This window comes from Chelonia mydas, chromosome 7, assembly GCF_015237465.2.
Source record: "Chelonia mydas isolate rCheMyd1 chromosome 7, rCheMyd1.pri.v2, whole genome shotgun sequence".
In the NCBI taxonomy this organism is placed as follows: domain Eukaryota; kingdom Metazoa; phylum Chordata; order Testudines; family Cheloniidae; genus Chelonia; species Chelonia mydas.
Genome location: NC_057853.1, coordinates 13,159,740 through 13,184,209, shown reverse-complemented (window position 1 = coordinate 13,184,209; position 24,470 = coordinate 13,159,740). Strand labels below are relative to the sequence as shown.

The 24,470-nt window shown below is 38.7% G+C and overlaps 1 protein-coding gene across 5 annotated transcripts in view; it reads right to left on the bottom strand.

The window, feature by feature from the left end:
- CNTN6 (contactin 6) overlaps nucleotides 1–24,470 on the bottom strand; it is a 221,216-nt gene that overhangs the window by 9,991 nt on the left and 186,755 nt on the right. For 4 of the 5 annotated variants that reach the window (XM_043550995.1, XM_043550994.1, XM_043550997.1 and 1 more), the window contains 8 exons: nucleotides 18,803–18,978; nucleotides 18,345–18,462; nucleotides 17,216–17,374; nucleotides 16,976–17,125; nucleotides 12,285–12,355; nucleotides 5,906–6,140; nucleotides 5,108–5,223; nucleotides 3,479–3,665 (listed from right to left, as the gene is read on the bottom strand). In XM_043550995.1, the coding sequence (XP_043406930.1) occupies nucleotides 3,479–3,665; nucleotides 5,108–5,223; nucleotides 5,906–6,140; nucleotides 12,285–12,355; nucleotides 16,976–17,125; nucleotides 17,216–17,374; nucleotides 18,345–18,462; nucleotides 18,803–18,978 (1,212 nt within the window). The remainder of the gene's footprint in view (nucleotides 1–3,478; nucleotides 3,666–5,107; nucleotides 5,224–5,905; nucleotides 6,141–12,284; nucleotides 12,356–16,975; nucleotides 17,126–17,215; nucleotides 17,375–18,344; nucleotides 18,463–18,802; nucleotides 18,979–24,470) is intronic. The other variant, XM_043550996.1, reaches the window with a different exon arrangement.

The window sequence follows — 24,470 nt, the reverse complement described above, 5'->3', positions numbered from 1 at the left end:
TTCATCGGATGCATTCCGAAGTGAGAAGGGTAGATCTTGAATTATTTGGCCTTCCCTTATGCCCTAAGTATGATTCTGTCAATGGAGCTAAGTGTCCAATTCCCATTGAATTTCTATGGGAGTTGGACACCTAACTCACTAAATCCCTTTTGAGCATTGCAGTCTTTTTCTAATTCATAAAAAGATACATTGTGGCATTTTGATGTGTACTACTAAAAGGGAATTTCATGATTATATTTAAATGCATTGTTAGTCAGCATAAAGTCCTCTACCTGTGCATACATGACCACCTCTCCATATGCAAACAAGAAGTATACAATCTAAAAAGGAGATGCAGTTAAACAAAAATAAGCATGGCAATACTCAATAAAATTCTCTCTTAAATTGACATTAATAGGGGATTCACTCTTTCTAAAGCCTAATATTCAGGAGGAAGGGAAGATTATTCAGGAGCAACAAGCAAATGCAAAAGATTTTGAGAACATTGAGGGCTTTTCACACACACTCTAATTCTGGACTGAGAACTCCACTCTAACTCTAATTTTTCTAATAATACTTGAAATATATAAAGAGAAAAGGAAAACTGTCCTCATAAGCTGGATGTACTGGGACACTTTTGAGCTTTCATAATGTATCATAACACTACATATTAAAAAGTCATTTGGTTCCTCTTAGTTGCCAATATGTTTTGCTTCCAGGATATGCCATATTTCCAGGTTCTATGCCAGGTTTCTGCCTAAGTTACTTTTCACTTCCAACTCAGAAACCACTGAAAATTAGGAATTTATTATGAAAATGATGCCAAAAATGTATAGCAGAGTTTCCAGACAGCACTATAATAATATATTTGGCTTTATAGAGCCCCTTGTATGTGTATTTTTTCATCTCTAGAAATGATATGTAATAAAGGCAGAAAAAAAGCAGAATTATGACTCGGGTTAAGATAAATATGTGAGAGGTATCTCATAAATATAAAGGGAAGGGTAACCACCTTTCTGTATACAGTGCTATAAAACACCTCCTGGCCAGAGGCAACCTCCTGTTACCTGTAAAGGGTTAAGAAGCTCAGCTAACCTGGCTGGCACCTGACCCAAAGGACCAATAAGGGGACAAGATACTTTCAAATCTTGGGGGGGGGAGGCTTTTGTTTTGTGCTCTTTGTTTGTGTGTTGTTCTCTCTTGCGACTGAGAGAGGCCAGACAGAAATCCATCTTCTCCAACCCATCCTAATCCAAGTCTCCAATATTGCAACCAGTATAGGTAAGCCAGGCAAAGCGTATTAGTTTATCTTTTGTTTTATGTGAATTTTCCCTGTGTTAAAAGGGAGGTTTATTCCTGTTTTCTGTAACTTTAAGGTTTTGCCCGGAGGGGGATCCTCTGTGTTTTGAATCTGAATATCCTGTAAAGTATTTTCCATCCTGATTTTACAGAGATGACTTTTACCTTTCTTTCTTTTTTAATAAAATCCTTCTTTTAAGAACCTGACTGATTTTTCCATTGTTCCAAGATCCAGGGGTTTGGGTCTTTGATGATTTTGTAACCAACTGGTTACGATACTATTCTCAAGCCTCCCCAGGAAACGGGCGGGGGGGGGGGGGGGGTTGCGGGGATATTTGGGGGAAGACGTCTCCACATGGTGTCTTTCCCTGTTCTTTGTTTAAAATGCTTGGTGGTGGCAGCATACTGTTCAAGGCAAGGCAAAGTTTGTACCTTAGGGAAGTTTTTAACCTAAGCTGGTAAGAATAAGCTTAGGGGCTCTTTCATGCAGGTCCCCACATCTGTACCCTAGAGTTCAGAGTGGGGAAGGAACCTTGACAGGTATTCTGAATGTATTTTATAGCAAGGAAAAACTGAATACCACTTAGTAACTTATATGTCTAACATTCCCACCACTGTATCTAATTAAGAATCAGTACAATTTCTAGCTGTAAATGCTATCAATCTTCAAGGGTCAAAAGAAGTTTAAGTAGCTGATTTAAGCCTTTGACAACAATGTGCTTATTTAGATCTCATCTAGACATGACATGTCTGGTTAATATTCAGATTTTGTTTTGAATCTGCCATATGGTATGCACATGCATGTTCAATATTGCACAAAATGTTTCTGCAAACTCTTGCTATTTTTATCCATTTTATCCAGTGCCCACTGACCTCAATGACTTCCACAGGAATTGGATCAGTCTTAAATCTTATTCTTATCTTGATTCCACAAATACATCCCTTCTTTGTAGATCTGTGGCATAATGCTTTTTCTAATGAATGTTTACTGTTAACTAATAGGTCTCTCACACCACTTTAAAGACTCTATCCTGCAAGACGCTTGGTAGCTCCTGGACTGCACTTGATTTACTTCCAGCATCTTGGAGAATCAAGCCTTAAAACACCATCAGTTATTAGCTTAATTGGACAGCAGTCTAAAAAGGGAGTGGCATGTTTTGTCATAATTCTGTTACTATGGGAAATTTAAATGACTAAAAATCTGCCTTTATATGAATCCAATACACATATTTGTCTCACTCTGCAGAACAGTGGAAGACAGCAATGTAACCAGTAACATTTACAAAAGAACCCACCCCAAACTCATATTCCTGGTTCCAGATATTGTTGTTTGCCATTTGGAACAGTTTTTCTTTATTGACTCGCCATCTCTTTTGAAATCGCATATGAAAACATGCAGAAATGCAGCACATAATTGCTATTCAAAAGTAAATGTTTATCAATGGCTGCCACATGGCAGCATCTGAAATGCCATAGTAATTTTATGTTCTAAAAATGGGGAATTACTGGGGGAATCACCTAAAGGTAGAATAGAACAGATAAAATAATCTGCAGGGGTGAAATCATGGTCCTATTGAAATCACTGGGAGTTTTGCCATTTAGATAAGTCTACATTAGATAAGTCTACATATTTAGATAAGTCTACATTGCTCGCAACTGGCCCATTTCAGCTGACTTAGGCTTGATCTAAGGGTCTGTTTATTTCTGGTGTAGACATTCGGGCTCAGCCCTCTAGAGCCTTGAAAGGTGGGAGGGTCCCAGAGCTCAAGCTGCAGCTGGAGCCCAAATGTCTACACCGCAATTAAACGGACACTTAGCTCGAGCCCCTTACCCCTAGTCAGCTGGCACAGGCCAGACACAGGTGTCTAGTTGTAGCCTAGTCATATCTATTGTGGCCAGGTTTTCACCCCAGGAGTTCCCTTTGCCTATTTACTGAATTGGCATCTCAGATATCACAGAGTAGGAAACTGTTGGTAAATGTTGACTTTTTAATGTTGACTACTCTGCCTATTAACAGCAGAGGGAGAGATAAATTAGTTTATTTTATTTTGTAAATGTACTGTTTAATTCTGTGAAGCTATTATGGATCCATTTATTAACATCACCACATAAAACAAAGATGCATTGCGATATGTTGATTTAAGGTTAGGCATTTGTTCTGCTTTTGTATAACTTATTGCGTATGAAATTAAATACTTACGTGACTTCTTAGTAGTGATGTTGACTGGAGTGCTGGATGGTCCTGTCCCAGCTGTGTTGTAAGCTCTTACTGTTGCAAAATATATTGTGTTGGCCTTTAGTCCTGTGATGTTTTTTGCTGTTACATTTCCACTGACTCTAACTTTACCAGCTGCGGTTTCCTTGGAATCATCTGTCCAGTATAAAACCTGAATATTAAGAGCAAAGAACAGGCAGTTCATTGTTTTCCCGCCAATTACAGTCTTGATTGGAAACGAGACAAGCCAACAACTAAGGTTTCAAGAAAGACAGCATGTTTTGTAATTGAAACTGTCAGGAAATAAAATTAACCATGAATATTTATAGAGAAGAAATAAAATTTCAGACTCTGAATACAAATTAGAAAAGGAAATGAGAAATCCTTAGCTTTATAGATGTCCAAAAGGGAAACCTTGATAAGGTAAGATATTTTAAAGGCTTGTCTGATTTTACTATTTGAGCATATTTGAAAAAGACTTAAAAAGACACAGTGAGACACTTATATCAGCCATCAAGGAGGTTTTTACTTATGAGTTTTGATATAATAGCAATTATTTACTTAGACCTTTCTCTTGCTCTAATGGATGTTTGATTTAGTAAGGCTTGCATACTCTACACCCCTGCCCCTTTGTTTGATACGTATGTTCATAATGATAGGACAATAGAATTTTAAATATTTCTGTTGTCTGCATTTGATTTATTCTAGGCTTATTTTATGTAGAGAAGTGGGTTTTTTCATAGTGCATGTGAAATGGGTTGGATTTACAGCACTGGAAGCACAAATAATATTTCAGTGTTATTCATAGACCATATAGAGCACAAATAATGGTAATGTAAAAAAACTTCCCCCCAACCTTCACCAGTGTGCCTTCCTGAAGGCACCACCTCTTGGGATCAATTCTTTCCCAATTTACATCCCAGGAAAACCCATGGATACCAATGGGGTTGCATGTGGTGTACATCCAGGTGGAGTTTGGATCAAGTCTTCACGACCATTCAGAGCTAGAGACTGCCAATCAGTGTGTGAAAGGGGAGAAATGTGCTGTTATTTTTTATGACCTGGACAGCTATTCGCTAGGAGCTGGACTGAGAATACCAATGTATTTCATATAAGCTACAGAACAGTCTCTTGATGGTAACTACTTCCAGTTACTCTCAATTTCACATGGATTTGTACTGGTGACCCAATGTTAAAATACATGCTCTAGCTCCTCTATATGCCTCAAAGCCACCCGATGTTGCTCAGATACTATAGTGATGATTATGTTATAACAACATAAATGGATGGCTAGATAGTTATGGTTTTTAGAATAAAATGCAAGTCTTCTTATAGTACTCAATGCAAAAGTGTAGACCTAAGTGCTGTTCGTAAAAATTTAATTTACTTTAGTCCATTAGGCATAGACAGAACTGCGGTACTGGACTGTAAATACTTATGCTTATTTCAGGTGAAATGTTGCTAATGAGAGTTGGGTGAAGGTCTCTTATCCATTAACTCGCTGTAATGGAAGGCAAGCTAGAATATGCATGGTTTTCGGAAGAGATATGATTGCAGCGAAGTCTGAAATTAACATCTTTCAACAAAATATATCATTAATTTAGTGTGCATCACCTCATAGCCAAGTACCCTTCCTGTATGCCTGTTCCATGCAATAGCATTCCAAGATACTTCAACTTCAGAAGCTGAAAAGCTCTGCACAGAAACCCCCATTGGTGCAATCTGTGGCTCTGGGATCATAAGAAAGAAAATGCATGTCTGTAATAAATGCAATTTACAGAACATATCATTTGATTAAAAGTTAGAACATCAAACATGCAAGAACTTAAAAGGAGTAAAAGGTATTATGGTTAAGGCACTAGTCTGTGACTCAGGAAATTTGGTTTCAATTCCTGGTTTTGCACAGACAGCATATATGACCTTGGCTAAGTCAGTAAGGGCATGATTTTCAAAAATGTTTAGCACCTACACCTTGAGCCAGATTTTCAGAATAGCTCAGCTCTAATTTAAGCTACAAAATAAGTGGCCACATTTGTAAAAGAGCTTGACATTTTGGATGCCAAACTTTTTAGAAGAATCTGGCAATAAGCAGCTTTGTCTAGCCTTCTTCTGAATCCACTCAGTGGGGGCTGCTAGATACGGAGTGGTTTTGAAAATCTGGCCCTGAGCTCTCTTCACCTCCAGCCCCTATCTATAAAACACAGGTAATGTTTTTTTCCTCTTCTACCACATTTTGCCTGTCTTGTGCATTTAGATTGTAATCTCTTTGGGGCATGGAGTGTTTCTTAGAATATTTGAACAGTGCCTAGCACAGTGTGGCCCTGATCATGGCTGGGGGTCTACAAATGCTAATAGAACACAAATAAATGTAATGATAATAATAATAAATAAATAATAATAAATACTGTTTACCATCTTCTCCTGAGTAGACAATGAATATAGAGCTCAGAGTCCCTTCTCCTTCATTATTGTAGACACCCACTTTAACTTCAAAAGGAGAGAGAGGTATAATACTTTCATTTCGGTAGACATACTTTGATGCTTCTACTGAAGCCACTACTGCCTTTGTCCAGCTTGTTGAACCAAGAGGCCGAAACATAATGATGTAGCCAAAACCTTCCCCGTTTTGTAGTTCTTCAGAAACTGACTGTAGATGGAGAGGAAATCAATCAATAAGCATTTGAAAGTATATATGGTTTTAATTGAACCTTCATTCTATCAGTATATTTCAGTTGTATTGATCTGGTTGACTGTGCCTTAAAGAAGATAATAATGTTTTCTCCATCAGTCAATTTAATATTGAAATAAAAATCAAAACAATATATCCACTGAGGCAATCAATTTAGAAACAAAAGATTTGATCAGTCCCATTAAAGGCATGCTCTTGCAAGTGTGAAGTTTTTTTAAAATTAAAAGCATTTCACTCAACTCAGGATGTGTCTGAATCTTTTCCCCTCACAGGGACTGAAATGCTAATTTTGGATGATTTATAAGGAGAAAAGAATTTGTAAAAGAGCAAATGTATATACATAAGTGTATGTTAATTGCATACTTATAAGCACACCACTTTTATTTCAATTTTTAGCATGAGTGCCATCCCAAGTGCATAAAAATGTCCTTATTTAAGTTTGTCTTGCATAGAGATGTTATTGAAATCTCCTCTCAAGGTATCTATTAATGACTCATACCAAGCGGGCAATTTCATCAGCGCTGTTGCCAGTTTGCCCGTTTTCTTATGAGAAAAAAAATACTGCCACATTGACATTTCAAGGAGAGAGAACATTTGTGTAATATTTTGAACAAGAAAGTGAAAGGATCAGTGCTGCATGATACAAGATATACTGGATGTATTCCTTAGCAATATATCACGTCGTGCAAATAGTCACATCAAACAAAGATGCACTGAAAAGCAGCCATGCAAAAGTGATAGAAAATCTGGAGGTATACACAAAGGCAGGAAGAACACCAGAAGCTTCAGTGAGCTTAGCTTACAGTTCAAAGATCTACTGTGTGTTGGAATCACCATGACCATCAATATTGGAAAAAGGAGGAAAAAAAGCAAGAAGAGCATAACAAGTTTCCTAAGAATCATATTTTAGCTTATTTTCCTTAATCCTCCTGAGCCCAATGGCAAGCAAGACATGAAATAGTAAAGCTTAGCATCTATATTGAGCTTACCATCCTTGAAGTGCTTTACAAACATTAATCCTCAAAACCCTCCATAGTATAGTTCCCCCTTCTATTTCTTACTCAGGATTGAGAGAGTTAACTATGATAGATTATGGTGTGTGTGTGTGTGTGGGGGGGGGGGGGGATATGTCAGAGTTTAAGCTATTTGCTAGAGCATTTAATTTGGTTTGAGACTTTTGTGACCTCAGATTTAATCAGGGTGGTTAGTCAGTTCATCACAGGAAGCAGAAGAGTTGTGTTCTGTTTTGTTAGCCTGGTATAATAAGTGTCTCCCATGGCTGCTCCTCAGGACAGATTGTAGAGTCCAATATGTTAGATTTCAAAACAGGGATAATTTGATGTGGGTGTTTTGGGGTTGTTGCTGTTTTCTTTCTTCATGATGGATGAACAGAGGAGAGGAAACCAAAAAGTGGAGAAAATAGTATATTGAAAAATAAGAAAACCATCATTGAACTGACATGGGTACACAGGGTGCCTGATATACAAGATGAGAAATACCTTTGTAGCCCTATAAAAAACAAAAAGCCCATTGTGCAATCTAAACTCTGATTCCAAGATTCCTATTTGCTCAGTAAGAAACTGTAAAATATTTTACTGGAATCACCATTTGCTCTTAGATTCTTTCCATGGAGGGAAGAAAATAACAGCAGTGTCATCTCTCAAGGCCATGGAAATCAAGAGCTGCCACTTATTTCTTGACATTGTGTAACAGAAGAAGAGTTTATCTAAGGTGGCTGAGTGAAATGTCAGTTTAACATATGATCAAACACAGTTGAATTTTGATTAGTTGTGGCCACTAATTATGGAAATTGCACCATTTAATTGTCCTTAATCTTCTCTAGAATTACACCCTATCTATGAGTTCAGGACTCTCCACTCTTTACAAAGGGAAGCAAACTCTAGGGGCAGGATCAGATCATGCTCCCCCATCACCCTGAACGATGGAGGAAGTTCCACCACTTAGAGAGGGAGCACTGTGAATTGAGGAGCCTGACCCAAAGTCCACTAAAATAAATGGGAGTCTTTCCCCTTAAAACGTGTTTCATTTTGTAGAATGTCATATATACTCACTCTCCCCAGCGCTCTCCTACACAGGAAAGGGTGTGGCCTACTTATAGATTCATAGATATTTAGGTCAGAAGGGACCATTATGATCATCTAGTCTGACCTCCTGCACAACACAGGCCATAGAATTTCAAGCACCCACTCCTACAAAAAAACCTCACACCTATATCTGTGCTATTGAAGTCCTCAAATTGTAGTTTAAAGACTTCAAGGAGCAGAGAATCCTCCAGCAAGTGACCCGTGCCCCATGCTACAGAGGAAGGCGAAAAACCTCCAGGGCCTCTTCCAATCTACCCTGGGGGAAAATTCCTTCCCGACCCCAAATACGGTGATCAGCTAAACCCTGAGCATATGGGCAAGATTCATCAGCCAGATACTACAGAAAATTCTTTCCTGGGTAACTCGGATCTCACCCCTTCTAATAGCCCATCACAGGCCATTGGGCCTATTTACCATGAATATTTAATTACCAAAACCATGTTATCCCATCATACCATCTCCTCCATAAACTTATCGAGTTTAATCTTAAAGCCAGACAGATCTTTTGCCCCCACTGCTTCCCTTGGAAGGCTATTCCAAAACTTCACTCCTCTGATGGTTAAAAACCTTTGTCTAATTTCTAGTCTAAATTTCCTAGTGGCCAGTTTATATCCATTTGTTCTTGTGTCCACATTGGTACTGAGCTTAAATAATTCCTCTCCCTCTCTGGTATTTATCCCTCTGATATATTTATAGAGAGCAATCATATCTCCCCTCAACCTTCTTTTAGTTAGGCTAAACAAGCCAAGCTCCTTGAGTTTCCTTACATAAGACAAGTTTTCCATTCCTCGGATCATCCTAGTAGCCCTTCTCTGTACCTGTTCCAGTTTGAATTCATCCTTCTTAAACATGGGAGACCAGAACTGCACACAGTATTCCAGGTGAGGTCTCACCAGTGCCTTGTATAACGGTACTAAAACCTCTTTATCCCTACTGGAAATACCTCTCCTGATGCATCCCAAGACTGCATTAGCTTTTTTCACAGCCATATCACATTGGCGGCTCATAGTCACCCTATGATCAAACCAATACTGCAAGGTCCTTTTCCTCCTCCGTTACTTCTAATTGATGCGTCCCTAGCTTATAACTAAAATTCTTGTTATTAATCCCTAAATGCATGACCTTACACTTCTCACTATTAAATTTCATCCTATTACTATTACTCCAGTTTACAAGGTCATCCAAATCCTCCTGTAGGGTATCCCTGTCCTTCTCTAAATTGGCAATACCTCCCAGCTTTGTATCATCCGCAAACTTTATTAGCACACTCCCGCTTTTTGTGCCAAGATCAGTAATAAAAAGATTAAATAAGATTGGTCTCAAAACCGATCCTTGAGGAACTCCACTGGTAACCTCCCTCCAGCCTAACAGTTCACCTTTCAGTAGGACCCATGGTAGTCTCCCCTTTAACCAATTCCTTATCCACCTTTCAATTTTCCTATTGATCCCCATCTTATCCAATTTAACTAATAATTCCCCATGTGGCATGGTATCAAATGCCTTACTAAAATCTAGGTAAATTAGATCCACTGCATTTCCTTTGCCTAAAAAATCTGTTACTTTCTCAAAGAAGGAGATCAGGTTGGTTTGGCACAATCTACCTTTTGTAAGACCATGTTGTATTTTGTCCCATTTACCATTGACTTCAATGTCCTTAACTACCTTCTCCTTCAAAATTTTTTCCAAGACCTTGCATACTACAGATGTCAAACTAATAGGCCTATAATTACCCGGATCACTTTTTTCCCCTTTCTTAAAAATAGGAACTATGTTAGCAATTCTCCAATCATACGGTACAACCCCTGAGTTTACAGATTCATTAAAAATTCTTGCTAATGGGCTTGCAATTTCTTGTGCCAATTCCTTTAATATTCTTGGATGAAGATTATCTGGGCCCCCTGATTTAGTCCCATTAAGCTGTTTGAGTTTCGCTTCTACCTCAAATATGGTAATGTCTACCTCCATATCCTCATTCCCATTTGTCATGCTACCATTATCCCTAAGATCCTCTTTAGCCTTATTAAAGACTGAGGCAAAGTATTTGTTTAGATATTGGGCCATGCCTAGATTATCCTTGACCTCCACTCCATCCTCAGTGTGTAGTGGTCCCACTTCTTCTTTCTTTATTTTCTTCTTATTTATATGACTATAGAACCTTTTACTATTGGTTTTAATTCCCTTTGCAAGGTCCAACTCTACTTGACTTTTAGCCTGTCTCACTTTATCCCTACATGTTCTGACTTCAATAAGGTAGCTTTCCTTGCTGATCCCTCCCTTCTTCCACTCCCTATATGCTTTCTGCTTTTTCTTAATCACCTCTCTGAGATGCTTGCTCATCCAGCTTGGTCTACAACTCCTGCCTATGAATTTTTTCCCCTTTCTTGGGATGCAGGCTTCCCATAGCTTCTGCAGCTTTGATTTAAAATAATCCCAGACCTCCTCTACCTTTAGATCCATAAATTCTTCAGTCCAATCCACTTCCCTAACTAATTTCCTTAATTTTTGAAAGTCAGCCCTTTTGAAATCAAAAACCCTAGCTGCAGATTTATTTTTATTAATCCTTCTTGCCTGGTCTCCACCCTGCAATCTGGGTTGAATCCTCCTTTTCATATATCTAGATACAGGTTGACATTTTCTAAGACAACTAAAATATTTAACAGTGTAACTCCCGTTAATTTCAGTGAGAGTTGTGTGTGTCTAAATCCTCTAATTAGCTCAGAAAATCCAAGCCACGTTTCTTATCTGTAACAAAAAACCTGAAGGGAAGGAAGTGTTTTAGGTGTCTATCACTGATTCTAGGAGTGGTGATTGGAGTTTTAGTCCAGACCGTATCTTGTGGTTTGTATATTTTAAGCAAGAGATTTCCTTTGGATGTGTGATTGGTCTTTAATTCTCTAATACTAAGTGTATGCACTGAAGACCTCATCTCTTTTAATACATGATAGGTTATGCCTTGTCAGCTTTATTAGAGCATAAGCTTTCGTGGGCCACAGCCCACTTCATTGGATGTTAATGGTATCTAGTTTGCATATTAATTCAAGCTCAGCAGTTTCTCGTTGGAGTCTGTTTTTGAAGCTTTTCTGTTGCAAAATTATAAATGGACACAAATCTGACATCAGGCATCATAACATTCAAAAACCGGTAGGAGAACACTTCAATCTCTCTGGCCACTCAGTAAAAGATTTAAGGGTGGCAATTTTGCAACAGAAAAGCTTCAAAAACAGACTCCAAGGAGAAACTGCTGAGCTTGAATTAATATGCAAACTAGATACCATTAACTTGGGTTTGAATAGAGACTGGGAGTGGCTGGGTCATTACACATATTGAATCTATTTCCTTAAGTTAAGTATCCTCACACCTTCTTGTCAACTGTCTAAATGGGCCATCTTGATTATCACTGCAAATGTTTTTTTCTCCTGCTGTTAATAGCTCATCTTAACTAATTAGCCTCTCACAGTTTGTATGGTAACTTCCAACTTATATATCTTACTACATGTTCCATTCTATGCATCCAATGAAGTGAGCTGTAGCTCACGAAAGCTTATGCTCTAATAAATTTGTCAATCTCTAAGGTGCCAAAAGTACTCCTGTTCTTTTTGCGGATAAAGACTAACACGGCTTCTGCTCTGAAACCTGCCTTGTCAGCTTAGTATTCAAGAATAAACAACATACAAACAAAAATGTAAAAAATGTTTAATGCAGAAAATGGCCAAGCAGATTAGCGTGTTAAGCAATTTTCTGTATAATAGAGATAACAGGGTTATAGACGTGTTCTAAATATATTTAGAGTATGCCTCTCAAACTGTTTAGTTCTATAAATTATTAATGACAAAGAAAACCTGATCTGTATCTTTCTGAGTATTTCTTTGCCAGGCAGAGGGTGAAAAATCCTGGCTCTAATTAAATCAATGACAAAACTCCCATTGGCTTCAAGGGACCTAGGATTTCACCCACATTCTTTTAGAAAACTGTTTCGATCAATTGATTTAAAAGTTACCTCCCATGCGATGACAAGCTCAGAGCGACTCCCTCCACCTCCGCTCACATTTGTAGGTGCCACTAGAGGAACTAAAGAACAAAGGACATTTGTGACTTGCGATTCACGGCAGCTGTTGTCAAATGCATGATTGCAGTCTCGCATTTCAGCTGTTTTTATATACAGGGATTCCGCTTTTCAAAATGCAATACATGGACTCTATGGTACAACAGTATACTTCAAATGAGTTTAAATTATATTTACACATTTTCAGTTTTCTAAGACTGGGGACACAGATGTGCCTGATACATGGGTATCCTGGCTCGAAAAATTAAAGAACTTAGTAACATCAAGCATCTGACGCTAATATGCATCAAATGATTGGCAAATGTTCCATTCAGACTGTAGCTATGTCCATTCAGACTGTAGTTGTATGGCAAATGTTCCATTCAGACTATTGATTTTCTGGCTAGTTATATATTTGTGCAGTAAACATGTTGCTAGAGAAATATATATTTTTAATTAAATATAGGTTTTCCTTTTTCTTAAGAAACTCAGCACTCAAAAAAAAATGCCACCACATTTGTTCTTGTCGTTTGACAAGCAATCAGAAGAGGCCAATGGTGCATAAATATGGGGGCCTGATTCACCATGACACTATAGTTCCAGTGTCCAACTAATGTAATGCAGTGGTGATTCAAGCTGAGGAGCATACTTCATAGAAATCCCAAGTGAGGGATGGGGAAGGGAGGCAAGAAAGCCCAGGAAATTCCCTGCATCTTGCAATAAGTTCCTAGCAAAAGGAAACTGTTTTCAATTCTTTCTGTGAACCAGATTCTGCTACCTCACAATGTGCCAGATTCTGACAGCATTACTCAGATTAAATAGCAGCCCCCAAGTAGCACCATTGAGAAGGATTCTCACCTCCACTATGGCACTTATACGTTACCACAGCAATGTAAAAAAAAAAAAAAAAAATAGAATGCTGGAGCTAGCCAAAAGAGCATTCCCCTCATTAGTAGCTTTGCTCAAGGCAGTTTACTCTGCCTTACAAGGCCTCCACTGCAAGACTTGATGTAGAGTAAAGTCTGTGTCCCTTGTGTGATGTGGGCCAGAAGGATATGTCAGAGGTGGAAAGGGTAGGGTTACATTTCATAGGTCCCTCAAATTATTGGGGCCTCAATGCACCTCAAGCAGGCCAGGTCTGAGAGTGAACAAAGGTGGCTTAAAACCTTCTGAGCTGCAAGTTTTGTGCTGTGCCTCTCAGAGGCACACCATACAATCACACCCATTGACTTCAGAGGGACAATTTGTGGACTAAATTGATATTAAACCAGAGTACAGGTAGAGGAATCTGACCTTATGGGCCAAATTCAGTCACCTTTACCTTGAGAAGTCCCTTATTCTTGTCAATCGTCTATGGGACTAATGACATAAATAAGCTACTACTCAATATCAGAAAGATAGCAGCCATATATGTTGACGTGCTTTGTATTGTTATTAACCAGATACATGACCACACACTAATTACTCCAGTACAGTTCTAAACCTTTGTGACGCTTCATCCCCTCTAGCAATTTTGTATATAAATCACAGTCTCTCTCCAAGAGAACATATTCTATAGCGCAAGTTTAGCCTCAAGCTCATATCTTCTGCGCAACATTTCAGAGGACTGGGTGCAGACCAATTGTTTTGCTTTGTTTTTTCCATTTTTAGAAATTTGGAGAGAATATTGTTCAAAATGACTGTATTTGATGAAAGTAAAGTATTGATCTTTTGGTGGTTACATTTTATCACTCATATCCAACGTCACTGTGTGCTTCATAGTTAAGGAATTTAAGATGGGAAGGAGGGGGATTAATCTAAAGAAGTAAATGAAGAAAAAGACTTTCAAGCCAGACTCAACTCGTGCTCCACTGTTCCATGAACCCGTTGATGCTCAATTAGCACATGTGTTAAATGAGTTCAGTCTTTACTACATTTGCATGGGGAAAAATTTATACTACTGCTCAACAGAGCCTCAACTGGGTCATAGTTGAGAAACAGATGAAAATTTACGGTTGAGTGCACCAACGGATGCTCAATTAATTCTCAGCTGCATTTTAATGAAATGAGCAGTGGCTCATTTGCATCCACAGATCTACTAATGCTCAATCAGGTTTTAGCTGGCAAAATAGCTATTAAAACAGGGCATTTACAATTTACCCTTTCACTTCTAGTCTTCTGGTGCCACTGCTGTGTTCTCGCTGTGAATTCATATTCTGTTAAGAAAAGAATGCTAGGCTGTGTCTAGTATATCTCTCTGCACAGCAGTTGTATTCAGGCTGTATATACAGCAGCTGGAATGTTTTACAGCAATAAAGTGTTTAAGGCACTAGGACCTGACCCAAAGTCCAATAGAATTAACGGGAGTCTTTGCACTGGCTTCCATGGGCAATGGGTCAGGCCCTAGTGAATGCATTGTGAGAAAGTTGTTCTTTTCTCTTATTTCAATTGCTCCCCAATTCTCTATTTTAAATGGTCTTGTTGTTGTTGGGTTTTTGTTTGTTTTTGCTGTGCAAGTACCATCTCTTCACATCTAGTCTTGTTCAGCCCCCTAGCAAAGCTACTGAAAGCTTTTCCTGATGGAAGGAAGCTTGAATTCCAACACACTAGTACTCACTGAAGCATCATGTAAACAGCAACATTGCTAATTAAGGGAGGGAATCAAAAGTCCCTGACTGCAACAGGTGCTTCTGAAACCTCATCCTGAGAAGGTATTTTGGTATTTGTATCACTCTAGGTTGGTGAGGAATTAGAACCTCCCCTGGGCTATACTGAACTTTCATGCTCAGTCCTGTGTGAAGGATGGCACACAGCTGAACTGTCCCAAGAGCAGTTTTAGTAAGTCACAATTCCTCTCATACTCCCCACTTGCTCCAGGGGGAGAAGGTAGCAATTTACTATACCCCTTCTGGGGCTACAGCATGCTCCCCTTGCTCTTAAGAAAAGCTAGACTGTATCTTCACTCTATTCATCACCACCAGACGAATGAGAAAGGATGAGTCATCCCTTCCAGCTGTTTTGGGCCCCAGTCTTTAAAAAGCACATAGGCTCCCAGGGGATGGTAAAATGAAGGCAGCTGGGAGACTAAGGGAATTAGGCAGTTGGTGAGCACTTCTGACTTATTATTACTAATTAACTCGGGGGGACAAAGGAGGAGCTCTTTTTGTACTGGGAACTTGCCATTGAGTTTGGTGGGATTCTGGGCTGGTTTCTGTGTTTTGAAATCTAGATGTGGTTGAGGACTGTCTGGGCTAGATTGCCCTGCAGTTAGGTGAGTTAGCACCAGTTTTTTGGCAAGGCCTTTAGAAGTCAGAGCAGTTCAGTTTTTATTTGAATAGACCAATATTAGAGGCAGCTGAGTGAGAGGGGTTGAGTCACTCATTCCTGCTATGTGTGGGGCCCACACTTTTAAAAGTATGTACCAGGGTATGTCTACACTACAATTAGACACCTGAGACTGGCCTGTGCCAGCTGACTCAGGCTTGTAGGGCTTGGGCTAAGGGGCTATTTCACTGCAGTGTAGACATTTGGTCTTGGGCTGGAGCCTGAGCTCTGGGACCCTGAGAAGGGGTAGGGTCCCAGAACTTGGGCTCCAGCCCAAGACCAAATGTCTACACCACATTTAAACAGTCCCTTCGCCCAAGCTCCACATCAGCTGGCCATTGTCCTTTAGTTGCAGTGTAGACATTCTTCAAGTAGTTGGTAAGATGAAGGCAGATGGGAGCCTAAGGGAGTTTGCCAGTTGAGGAAAGTAGGTTTAAAAAAAAAAATCCTTTCCCTAACTTGTAGGTACTCTACAAGGAAGAACCCACAATGGGAGAAAAATGGCATGTCACCAACACTACTGCTATCTTTTCCTCTGTTTGCACCTATGGGGGCCCCCACCAGATAGGTGTTATGACCCTGGTGGCTTCTGCTCAGGCTGTAGTCTTGACTTGCAGGGAATGCAGTCTGCATATCCCCACTGGCAAAAGCCAAGCAGGGGGAACCAACCAACATAAGAGGTGTTTGTTGGTAGAGTCCCTCACGAAGTAGGTAAAAGAGCTGAAGGAGGAGGTGGTTAGAGAAATGTGTATGGGCTAGGCTGACTTTGTAGCAAAGGGACTGATGTTTTGGCCACTGAAATCATTGAATACAATCCTATTGGCTTCAGTGGTCTTTGGATGACGTCCTAAGTTACTTCAACTATGCCCAGATACTCAGGTGATCTCAGACAAATTTTGAATAAAGATATAAAATTTTGTTAGGGATTCTACTCAGGAAGATGACATTAACCATTCCATACTGATGCTTTGCTCAGTGGCGGGCATGTGCACACCATTATAACAGGCAGAAAACAAGATCTATGATTAGTGTTTAAACAATAGAATTCATGTCTTGTTATAACAGTATGACCAACCTCAGACCCGGTGTAAGAAAGATAATCTCCATTGATATAATTGGAGCTTCATTAAGACTGAATTAGCATATTATGAACTGAAAGATGCTTCCACAAATGTAATGTACACAGGGCGTGGACCATGGCTCACTGATATCAATGCAAAATCCTCATTGACTTCAGTGGGCTTTGGAGCAGTCCCATAGCCTGATGTAATTTCATTTTTAAATAGAACAGAGTAGTGACTAGGAGGTTTCTAAAATCATTGGAATAAATCAGGAAAACTTACTTGATGCTTTTGTTCTTAGCAGCTCTGATGGTCTGCTTGGCTCCCCAATCCCAATGTTATTGCCAGCAACCACACGGAATTCATATTCAACCCAAGGGTTTAAACCAGTCACTGTTGCTGAATAGGTTCTACCATTGAGAACTTCAGGAACTAAATACAAAAGACATGCGAATGAAAAGCACCTTAGGAGTAAGTCTTGTGATATGCATGAAAGTGAACCAGAAATTTCAGATTGCTTACCGGTTGAAACTGCCTGCCATCCAACTGAAAAAGGAGTCCTTGTCTGAACACTGTAGATCTGGACTGGACTATTATTATCTGTTCCTGGTCTCCAGCATAGCAGGGCAGTAGTGCTAGAAATGTGTTCGATTCTAACATCTTGTGGAGGACCTGGAGGGCCTTATAGAAACATATATTTTAGGATATTGAATTCATTGTTGGACTGGATTGTGCAACCCATATTCACTCACTGAAGTCAGTGGGCCTGTCTCATGGAAATAAGGGCTCACCCACATGAGTAAGAGTTACATAATCTAGCTCTCAAGGTTTCATGTCTCCATTAAATGCTTGAAAAAATGGCATTCCTGTGGTATTTAAAACAAGATATTGAACATAAATATCTCTATTGTTAGCATGAAGGAACCAGAATTCAGTTGAAAGAGCTTTATTATATGACTATGTAAAATAAGATTTTGGACCTCACATTCTCTGAATATCCAAAATTCCCACTGAAGTTAATGGGAGATTAGGGTCTGCAAAGGTTGTGAGATGGAGCCTTATATCTAATAGAATTTGACTTTTCCTAAAGTTTGAAATGGATGCATAATTGAGCTTCAACATCTATCGTAGAGCATCTTCTTAGATTCTTAATTGTATCCCTGTATTTTAGCAAGGGCCACAAAATTGGAGTCCCAGCAACCAGTAGAATACACAGAATGTTCCATCCTAAGAACTCTAAATGCGGGGAGGAGAGAAGGCAGGATCATGACATTGCCTCTTTGCACCAATGTGAAGAATAACCTGGGCACACCTGTGGGGGAGCAGGATGTGCCATTCTGAAGGCTGGTGCAAACTGCGGAGACAACCTCCCCATTTACTTGAATGCTTGGGGAGGATGTTTGCCACCTTACCTTAAATGGGGCTTGCTTCAATTGGAATGAGCACTTACTCACCACCCTTACTTTGGCCAGTACCTACCCAATATAGTTTGGTCCAAAGAGAGCAATGAGTGTAGGAAACGCCATCACATAACTGCATTGTTATACCAGAGACCCACAAACTTTTTAAATTTCACCAACCCAGTTGCTGATGTTACCCATTTCACATTCTTACATAAGTTATGTTAGAATTCTACACTTAATAGACTTACCTCTTACAATTACATCTGCTGCTGCAGATAGACTGTCTATGGTTGTTTGTACCATGCAAACGTATTTCCCGGAATGATTTAGCTGAATATTTCTTATCATCAAATCCCCAACAGATTCCTGGAGATAAAAGGAAGAAAAAGATAAAACTAATCACTCACAACATGTTTTCCAAACGGACATTTTTATAACTTGCTAAATATTAATAAAAATGCAGCTTTTAAATTAAAGCATTCATTGCTGTCATCAGTTTATATCAGTTTGACACTTTTATTATGGCTTCACAAATAACTTGAGCATATTTATGAAATATAAGAAAGCAAACTAAATGGATGTAACTTTTATAAAGGAGCAGTGATTTGACATGCATATCGAAAATGGGAATTACGAAAGATGTTTATGTGGTTTAAGGACTGTTAAGAACAGCTTGATAAAGCACTAAACAGTTTGAAGAACTTACTCCTCCAATTCTTTCAAAATGATTCACTCCTCTTTTAAAATCTATCACATCTCCATTGAATGACCATGTGAGCACAACCTCAGCGGAGGGGTCATGAGACACCTGACATGGTAGGACTATACTCTCTCCAACTGTAACATCCATTTTAGAAGGTGGAACAGTAATTACAGTCCTCTCTGTTGAGAAAAATCATTCTTTATTATAAACAAGTGTATAAAAATACCAGTATACGTTTGTAATAAAAAAAAATATTTGAATGATTTTTGCAACATTTCTGAAATGGCTTAAAATTGATCTAATGTTCTGCTACTGTCCCTATTAAAGAAACTGATCTTTGACATGTTAATGATTCCAGTGCATTATAAACCATTTATAGCCTCTTGCCAAGAGCACTGTGAATACAATGGGTGCTATGTATATCTTAGAGAAGAACAGAAAATGTGCAACATACCAAAATTCATCTCCTATAGTATGCTGATTCATAAATCCCATACTCACTCGACCTGACTTAAATTCAAACAAAAGAGCAGACATTGTTGAGGCTGCTAAGACTACATGGGGAAGAGGAAGAGACATGATGATGCAGACTTTGAAAAACTGTCCTTGCAGAATATTGCAGCAAAATAAAATGTGGTCACTGTGTTTTCTTACTTCTTAAATAGAGATTTCTTGCCCTTTTTATTTATTAGTTTAATAAATTTAATTTTCATTGGCAGTTCCCTACAGTGTCATGTGCATTGCAGTATTTAGGCTCCAAAGGAAGAGACTCGAAAGACTGAAAAATCATTTAATCTTTTTTACCCCCATACACTAAATAACGAGAGAAGCAGCTCTCATTAAAGGGAAAGGTAGCTTGCTGAAGGGGAAAGACAGTGGTTTATACGGTTTTACTATTGTTGGCATGTTTGGCACATAAACTTTGTGTGAGCGATTCTCCTGAATAATTATAAAATCATGAGAATTCAGATGCATGTGAAAAAAATGTGCACAGAATCCATTCAATGATAGTAATATCTTCTGAAAAAAGTAAGTGTATGTGTGTGTGGCGGTGGGGGGAAGATGAGGGTTTCAGGGACTACATTAGTTCAGTAAGTCTATCCCATGCTAGGATTAACCCTGTGTATTGGCAAAGTATTTGAGAATTTTATTCAATATGGGGCCTTGACTTCAAAGGGATCACTCATTTATTAAAGGTGGAAGATTCAACTCTTATTAATTTGCTATTCAGACCACACTTTTAAGCAAGTTGCCAAAGCAACTATGTAGGTGGGACCATTCTGTACAGTCCTGAACTTCAAGTGACTTCCTCACAGAGTTGAGTTACAACTTCTGGGACTGTCAAGACAGCGGTCAAGTGGCAATGAGGAGGAATATTGCATTTTCTGTGATCCTTCTTTTGAACTAAAACTGGGTCTCCAGTTATAGTGTTTACACCTCAGTCTTTAACTGGCAGTTCCCAATGAATTCAAAGAAAGATCTTTGTATTGTTAAAACAGATTAGGTGGTGCTAAAATCTTTTCTTTGCTGGACTCCACCTTTAACAGGTACACATTGCAAGGAAAGGAAAAAGAGTCTTTGAAGAACCTCAATTCAATTTCAACTCAATTGCTGAAGCAGAGCAGACTTTTTCTTGGTTTCCATTGCGTGAATTAATTGCTGTTTAGAACCCTTTCTTTTAAAGATCAGAAGAGTTTCACATCACTTGTTTTTTTGAAGATTTGCCCAAGGGTGAAGGCATGACATGACACTATTAAAGATTTTTTTTTAACCAGTAGAATAGAGAAAATTTTCCCTGTCTGGAAGCAAGAGTGGCAGGTGCATTACATTTCACATGGATTCAAATGCCAAATTCTCTGTTGGCATGACTCCACTGACTACAAATACTCAAACTCTGAAAAACACCCAAAAAGAGTTTGGCTCTAAAAATCTTGCGACTCATATAACATCAGTGTCGTTACACTAGGGGATTAAGTTAACCTTTTATGCCTAGCTTGATTAATCTTTAATAAAGCTGTGAATGTGCATTATATTTCCCATGTGCCAAGTGCCCTTCTTGTCCTTCAAATTCCTCTTTGCAACATATATCCTTCACAGAAATCTTGCTGTGTCAATCTCTTCTAGGATGTTTGAACACCACCTGGTGCCTGAGCTGTTCTCCTGCAAATCTTACTCATCTGTATTGGATGGTAAATCAGTGGGAAAGGTACCTTTTGCCTATTCTGTAAAGCTACGTGTAAAGTTATAGCACTCTATGAATACTAATACTACTAGTAAAAACAATTTAGCCTTATAGGAAAGTTATATAAAAAGTTAGAAATTAAACCAATAGGGTTGTGTGTAAGTTAAATGGGGCTCCATAGAAATCATTCAGAGACCTATGGAATGTAACAGAAAATGATATCCTTTCTCTTGAATTTTAAACCATTGCCTAGGACAGTTTCACAATACATGGAACACTGGCCTCAGTTAGGTGACTAGAGTGAGCTGGGGATTTTTCAACAATTTTTTGTCAGAAACTGCCAATTCATCAAATCTAAACATTTCCATGAGAGAGGGTTGGCTTTGACAATTTTTTCAACTAAAAAACATTTGGAAAGGAAAGTTGCCAAAATGAAATCTTTGAGATTTTTCTAAATAAAAAAATGCCAGTTTTCTGCTTCAAAAGGACTTTTCATTTTGAAGTATTAGCTCAGTGGTTTGAGCATTGGCCTGCTAATAAACCCAGGGTTCTGAGTTCAATCCTTGAGGGGGCCATTTAGGGATCTGGGGCAAAAATTAGGGATTGGTCCTGCTTTGGGCAGGGGGTTGGACTAGATGACCTCCTGAGGTCTCTTCCGACCCTGAGATTCTATAGTTTAAAAATGGTCAAAATCAAAACAAAATGTTTCAATAATTGACCTAAGCTGATTTTTTTTTTTAAACAAATTTCCAATTCGCAAGTTTTTTTGGTGACTTGTATGTGTCACAATGTGGGGTAGGAAAATGTTTTGAAATCTTGAAAAAAATGCAGGATGGGAAAACTGTTTTCTACCCAGTAATATCTGTGAGTGGGTGGGGTCTGATGAGTCACATGTGCACATGAAAGGAAAAAAAATCTGTATAAACCTGCTAGGAGCATGAACACAAAGAAGGAGCAATTTATCCCTCCCTTCTTTCTTCTGCTTTTGCCTCCTACTGCCTCCAAACCCAGAGCTTTGTTTTCCCCCTCTCCCCTTTCCATTCTACCACAGTGCTCAGTTCACTACTCCAGATCTTAGCATTGCACAGGCAGGCGCAAAGAGAGGGAGAAGGGGAACCCCCCCAACCGTGCCCATTCTAGCAGTTAGCACCCACGTCTGCAGTACATCCAACTTCCACTGTGTCTGCCTATTGCTATCTCCCCCTAACCATGTCATTGTGACCACAATGAATTGTTGAGTAAGGTCAGCTGGAAGACTGTTTTTTCCGGGAATTATTTGAGTCACAGGCCCAAAGAGACTGAGAACAAACCACTATTCTAACATTTGACAGGAATACCCCTGTTATAGAATTGTATAGATAGAATTCTTACTCCAATAGACAACTTGTCATTTTCTATAGAATTCCATAGGACTGATCCATAAGGATAGGCAAGCAGTTTGGAAAGTGTAGTACTAGGGCTTCCCACTACAGATCTGCTCTTTTGGAATATCAAAAGGCTTCCATTTATACACTGAGAAAGTCCATAACTACACAGTTAACCATTACCTGCAAAAGAGCCCTGCTTTCTGAAATCTGCTCAATGGCAGGTATCTTTTTATTTTTCCGCAAATATATTTTTAAACTTGAATTATATAGGGTTTGTGTGTGTGTGTTCCTTTGTGTTCATCATTCCTGCTGGACCATGTCACATGACATGCCTCATGCCTACTTGCTCACTTAGTATGATCTTTGTTGTTTCCTTTATGAAGTTGTGTTTACAACCTCCACCTCCGATCCTTTCAAATGCCTCTCAAAAACTCTTGGTTTCCCATTATCTATCCATCTTGCTTACTAACTGCAGAGATGTATTATATAGAATGGTTTTTTTTCCCAGAGACAAACAATAGATAAGATGCTGTGTGTTGAGGTATAATAAAGACTTCTATCACAAAGAATAAACAACTCAATGAGCAGCAATAAACTTAATTTGCACATTAGATATGCTTTTCCAAGTTCTGACATTTCAGTTGAAAATAATGCTGAAGCAATGAGCCCTATAATTGAACAGCCAAAACTTCTCCAGAGGGAAAACAAAAACAAATGTTCCCTGCAAACAAGATCATTTTTATACCATGTTATTACTCTGTTTTTTTAATACACTTTGTAAATGCCAAATGAAATAATTTTGTTGCTGTTTTTAATGTGATTTTTTGCATACTGCTCCATTAGGGTGTATATATGGCGGTATGCGCAATGGTATCTAACTCTCATGAAGGAAAAGCTCCTCAAACACTACACGACTCATTTTATTCACTGCTAGCGGTGCTGTAACATTTTCTCAAATTACACATCGCATTGGTACTAACTGCACTTCCAAAATTTGAACGTGAAAACTATCTTAGCCAGCTGCGGTATGGTAAGGAGGAAAGTCAAGCCTGTAGGCTAGAGAAAATGATTGTGAAGTTACCTAAAATTAGCCAAATCAGAAAAAAAGCTGAGTTACAAATTATGCTGGGTAATCTGTCATTCTTATAACTACTATCATTTCTAATGTTATCTAACATCGAGAGTATTCTGCTCATAACTCTGATAATTGAATTTAAAGTTACATGTTTTTAACTTACTTTTCTCCACCTTTTATTGTTACCATTTAATGTCACCAGGATGTTTTCATAAGAAACCAAATATATATATTGAGAATTGCAATCATGCTTAATTAGCAGCAAGAGAAGGTATGAAATTTCCCCCAGTTTTTCCTGTGTTGGCAGCTACATTGATGTAATGATTCACCCATCCACAGATCAGCAGGGACTGAACCCAGAATCTTCAGTACCAATCACAAGCATCCTACTACTGAGATAAGGAAGTATCTTTATGAGCTGTTAGCAAGAGTATATTATTAACAATTAGGAGGCTCAGCCATGAAATGGACGACAAGATACAGTTAGGCTTGTCTACGTTGCTATGTCAGCCTTCAGTGCAGTTGCACTAGTGAAAATGCTTAATATAGACATGATTTACATTGATGCAGTGCAATTTGCCTATGTTTAAAAAAAAAAGTAATGATATTAAAGGCAAAGGTAAAATGCACCGTTGTCAATCACAGATGCACTCAGGGCTTGCAGATGAAGTCCCAGTGTAGACAAGGCCTTAGTCAGTATATCACATTCACAACAGAGAGAAAAAGGTCATACAAGCATAATACACTTTAACATGCTTCCCAGAACAGCAGTAGGAAGTCAGAGACATTTAAGTTGACAATCACAAAGAGATATTATAGCTACAAAATGGTCAATCCTCCCTTTTAGCTTCTCATGTAGGGTGAAATTCCCCCTTCCAATACAAACCTAGAACCCTGTTTTAATAAGGTAAGAGGTGCATAGGCTGACCTGGCATGTTGCACAGGGGTGAATGTAACCCTTTCCTATGATGAAAACTTCTTTGTTTTTTATTCTGTTAAGGTTTCCACACTTCGTGACTAAGCATTCTATGTAGTATATAAAGAGAT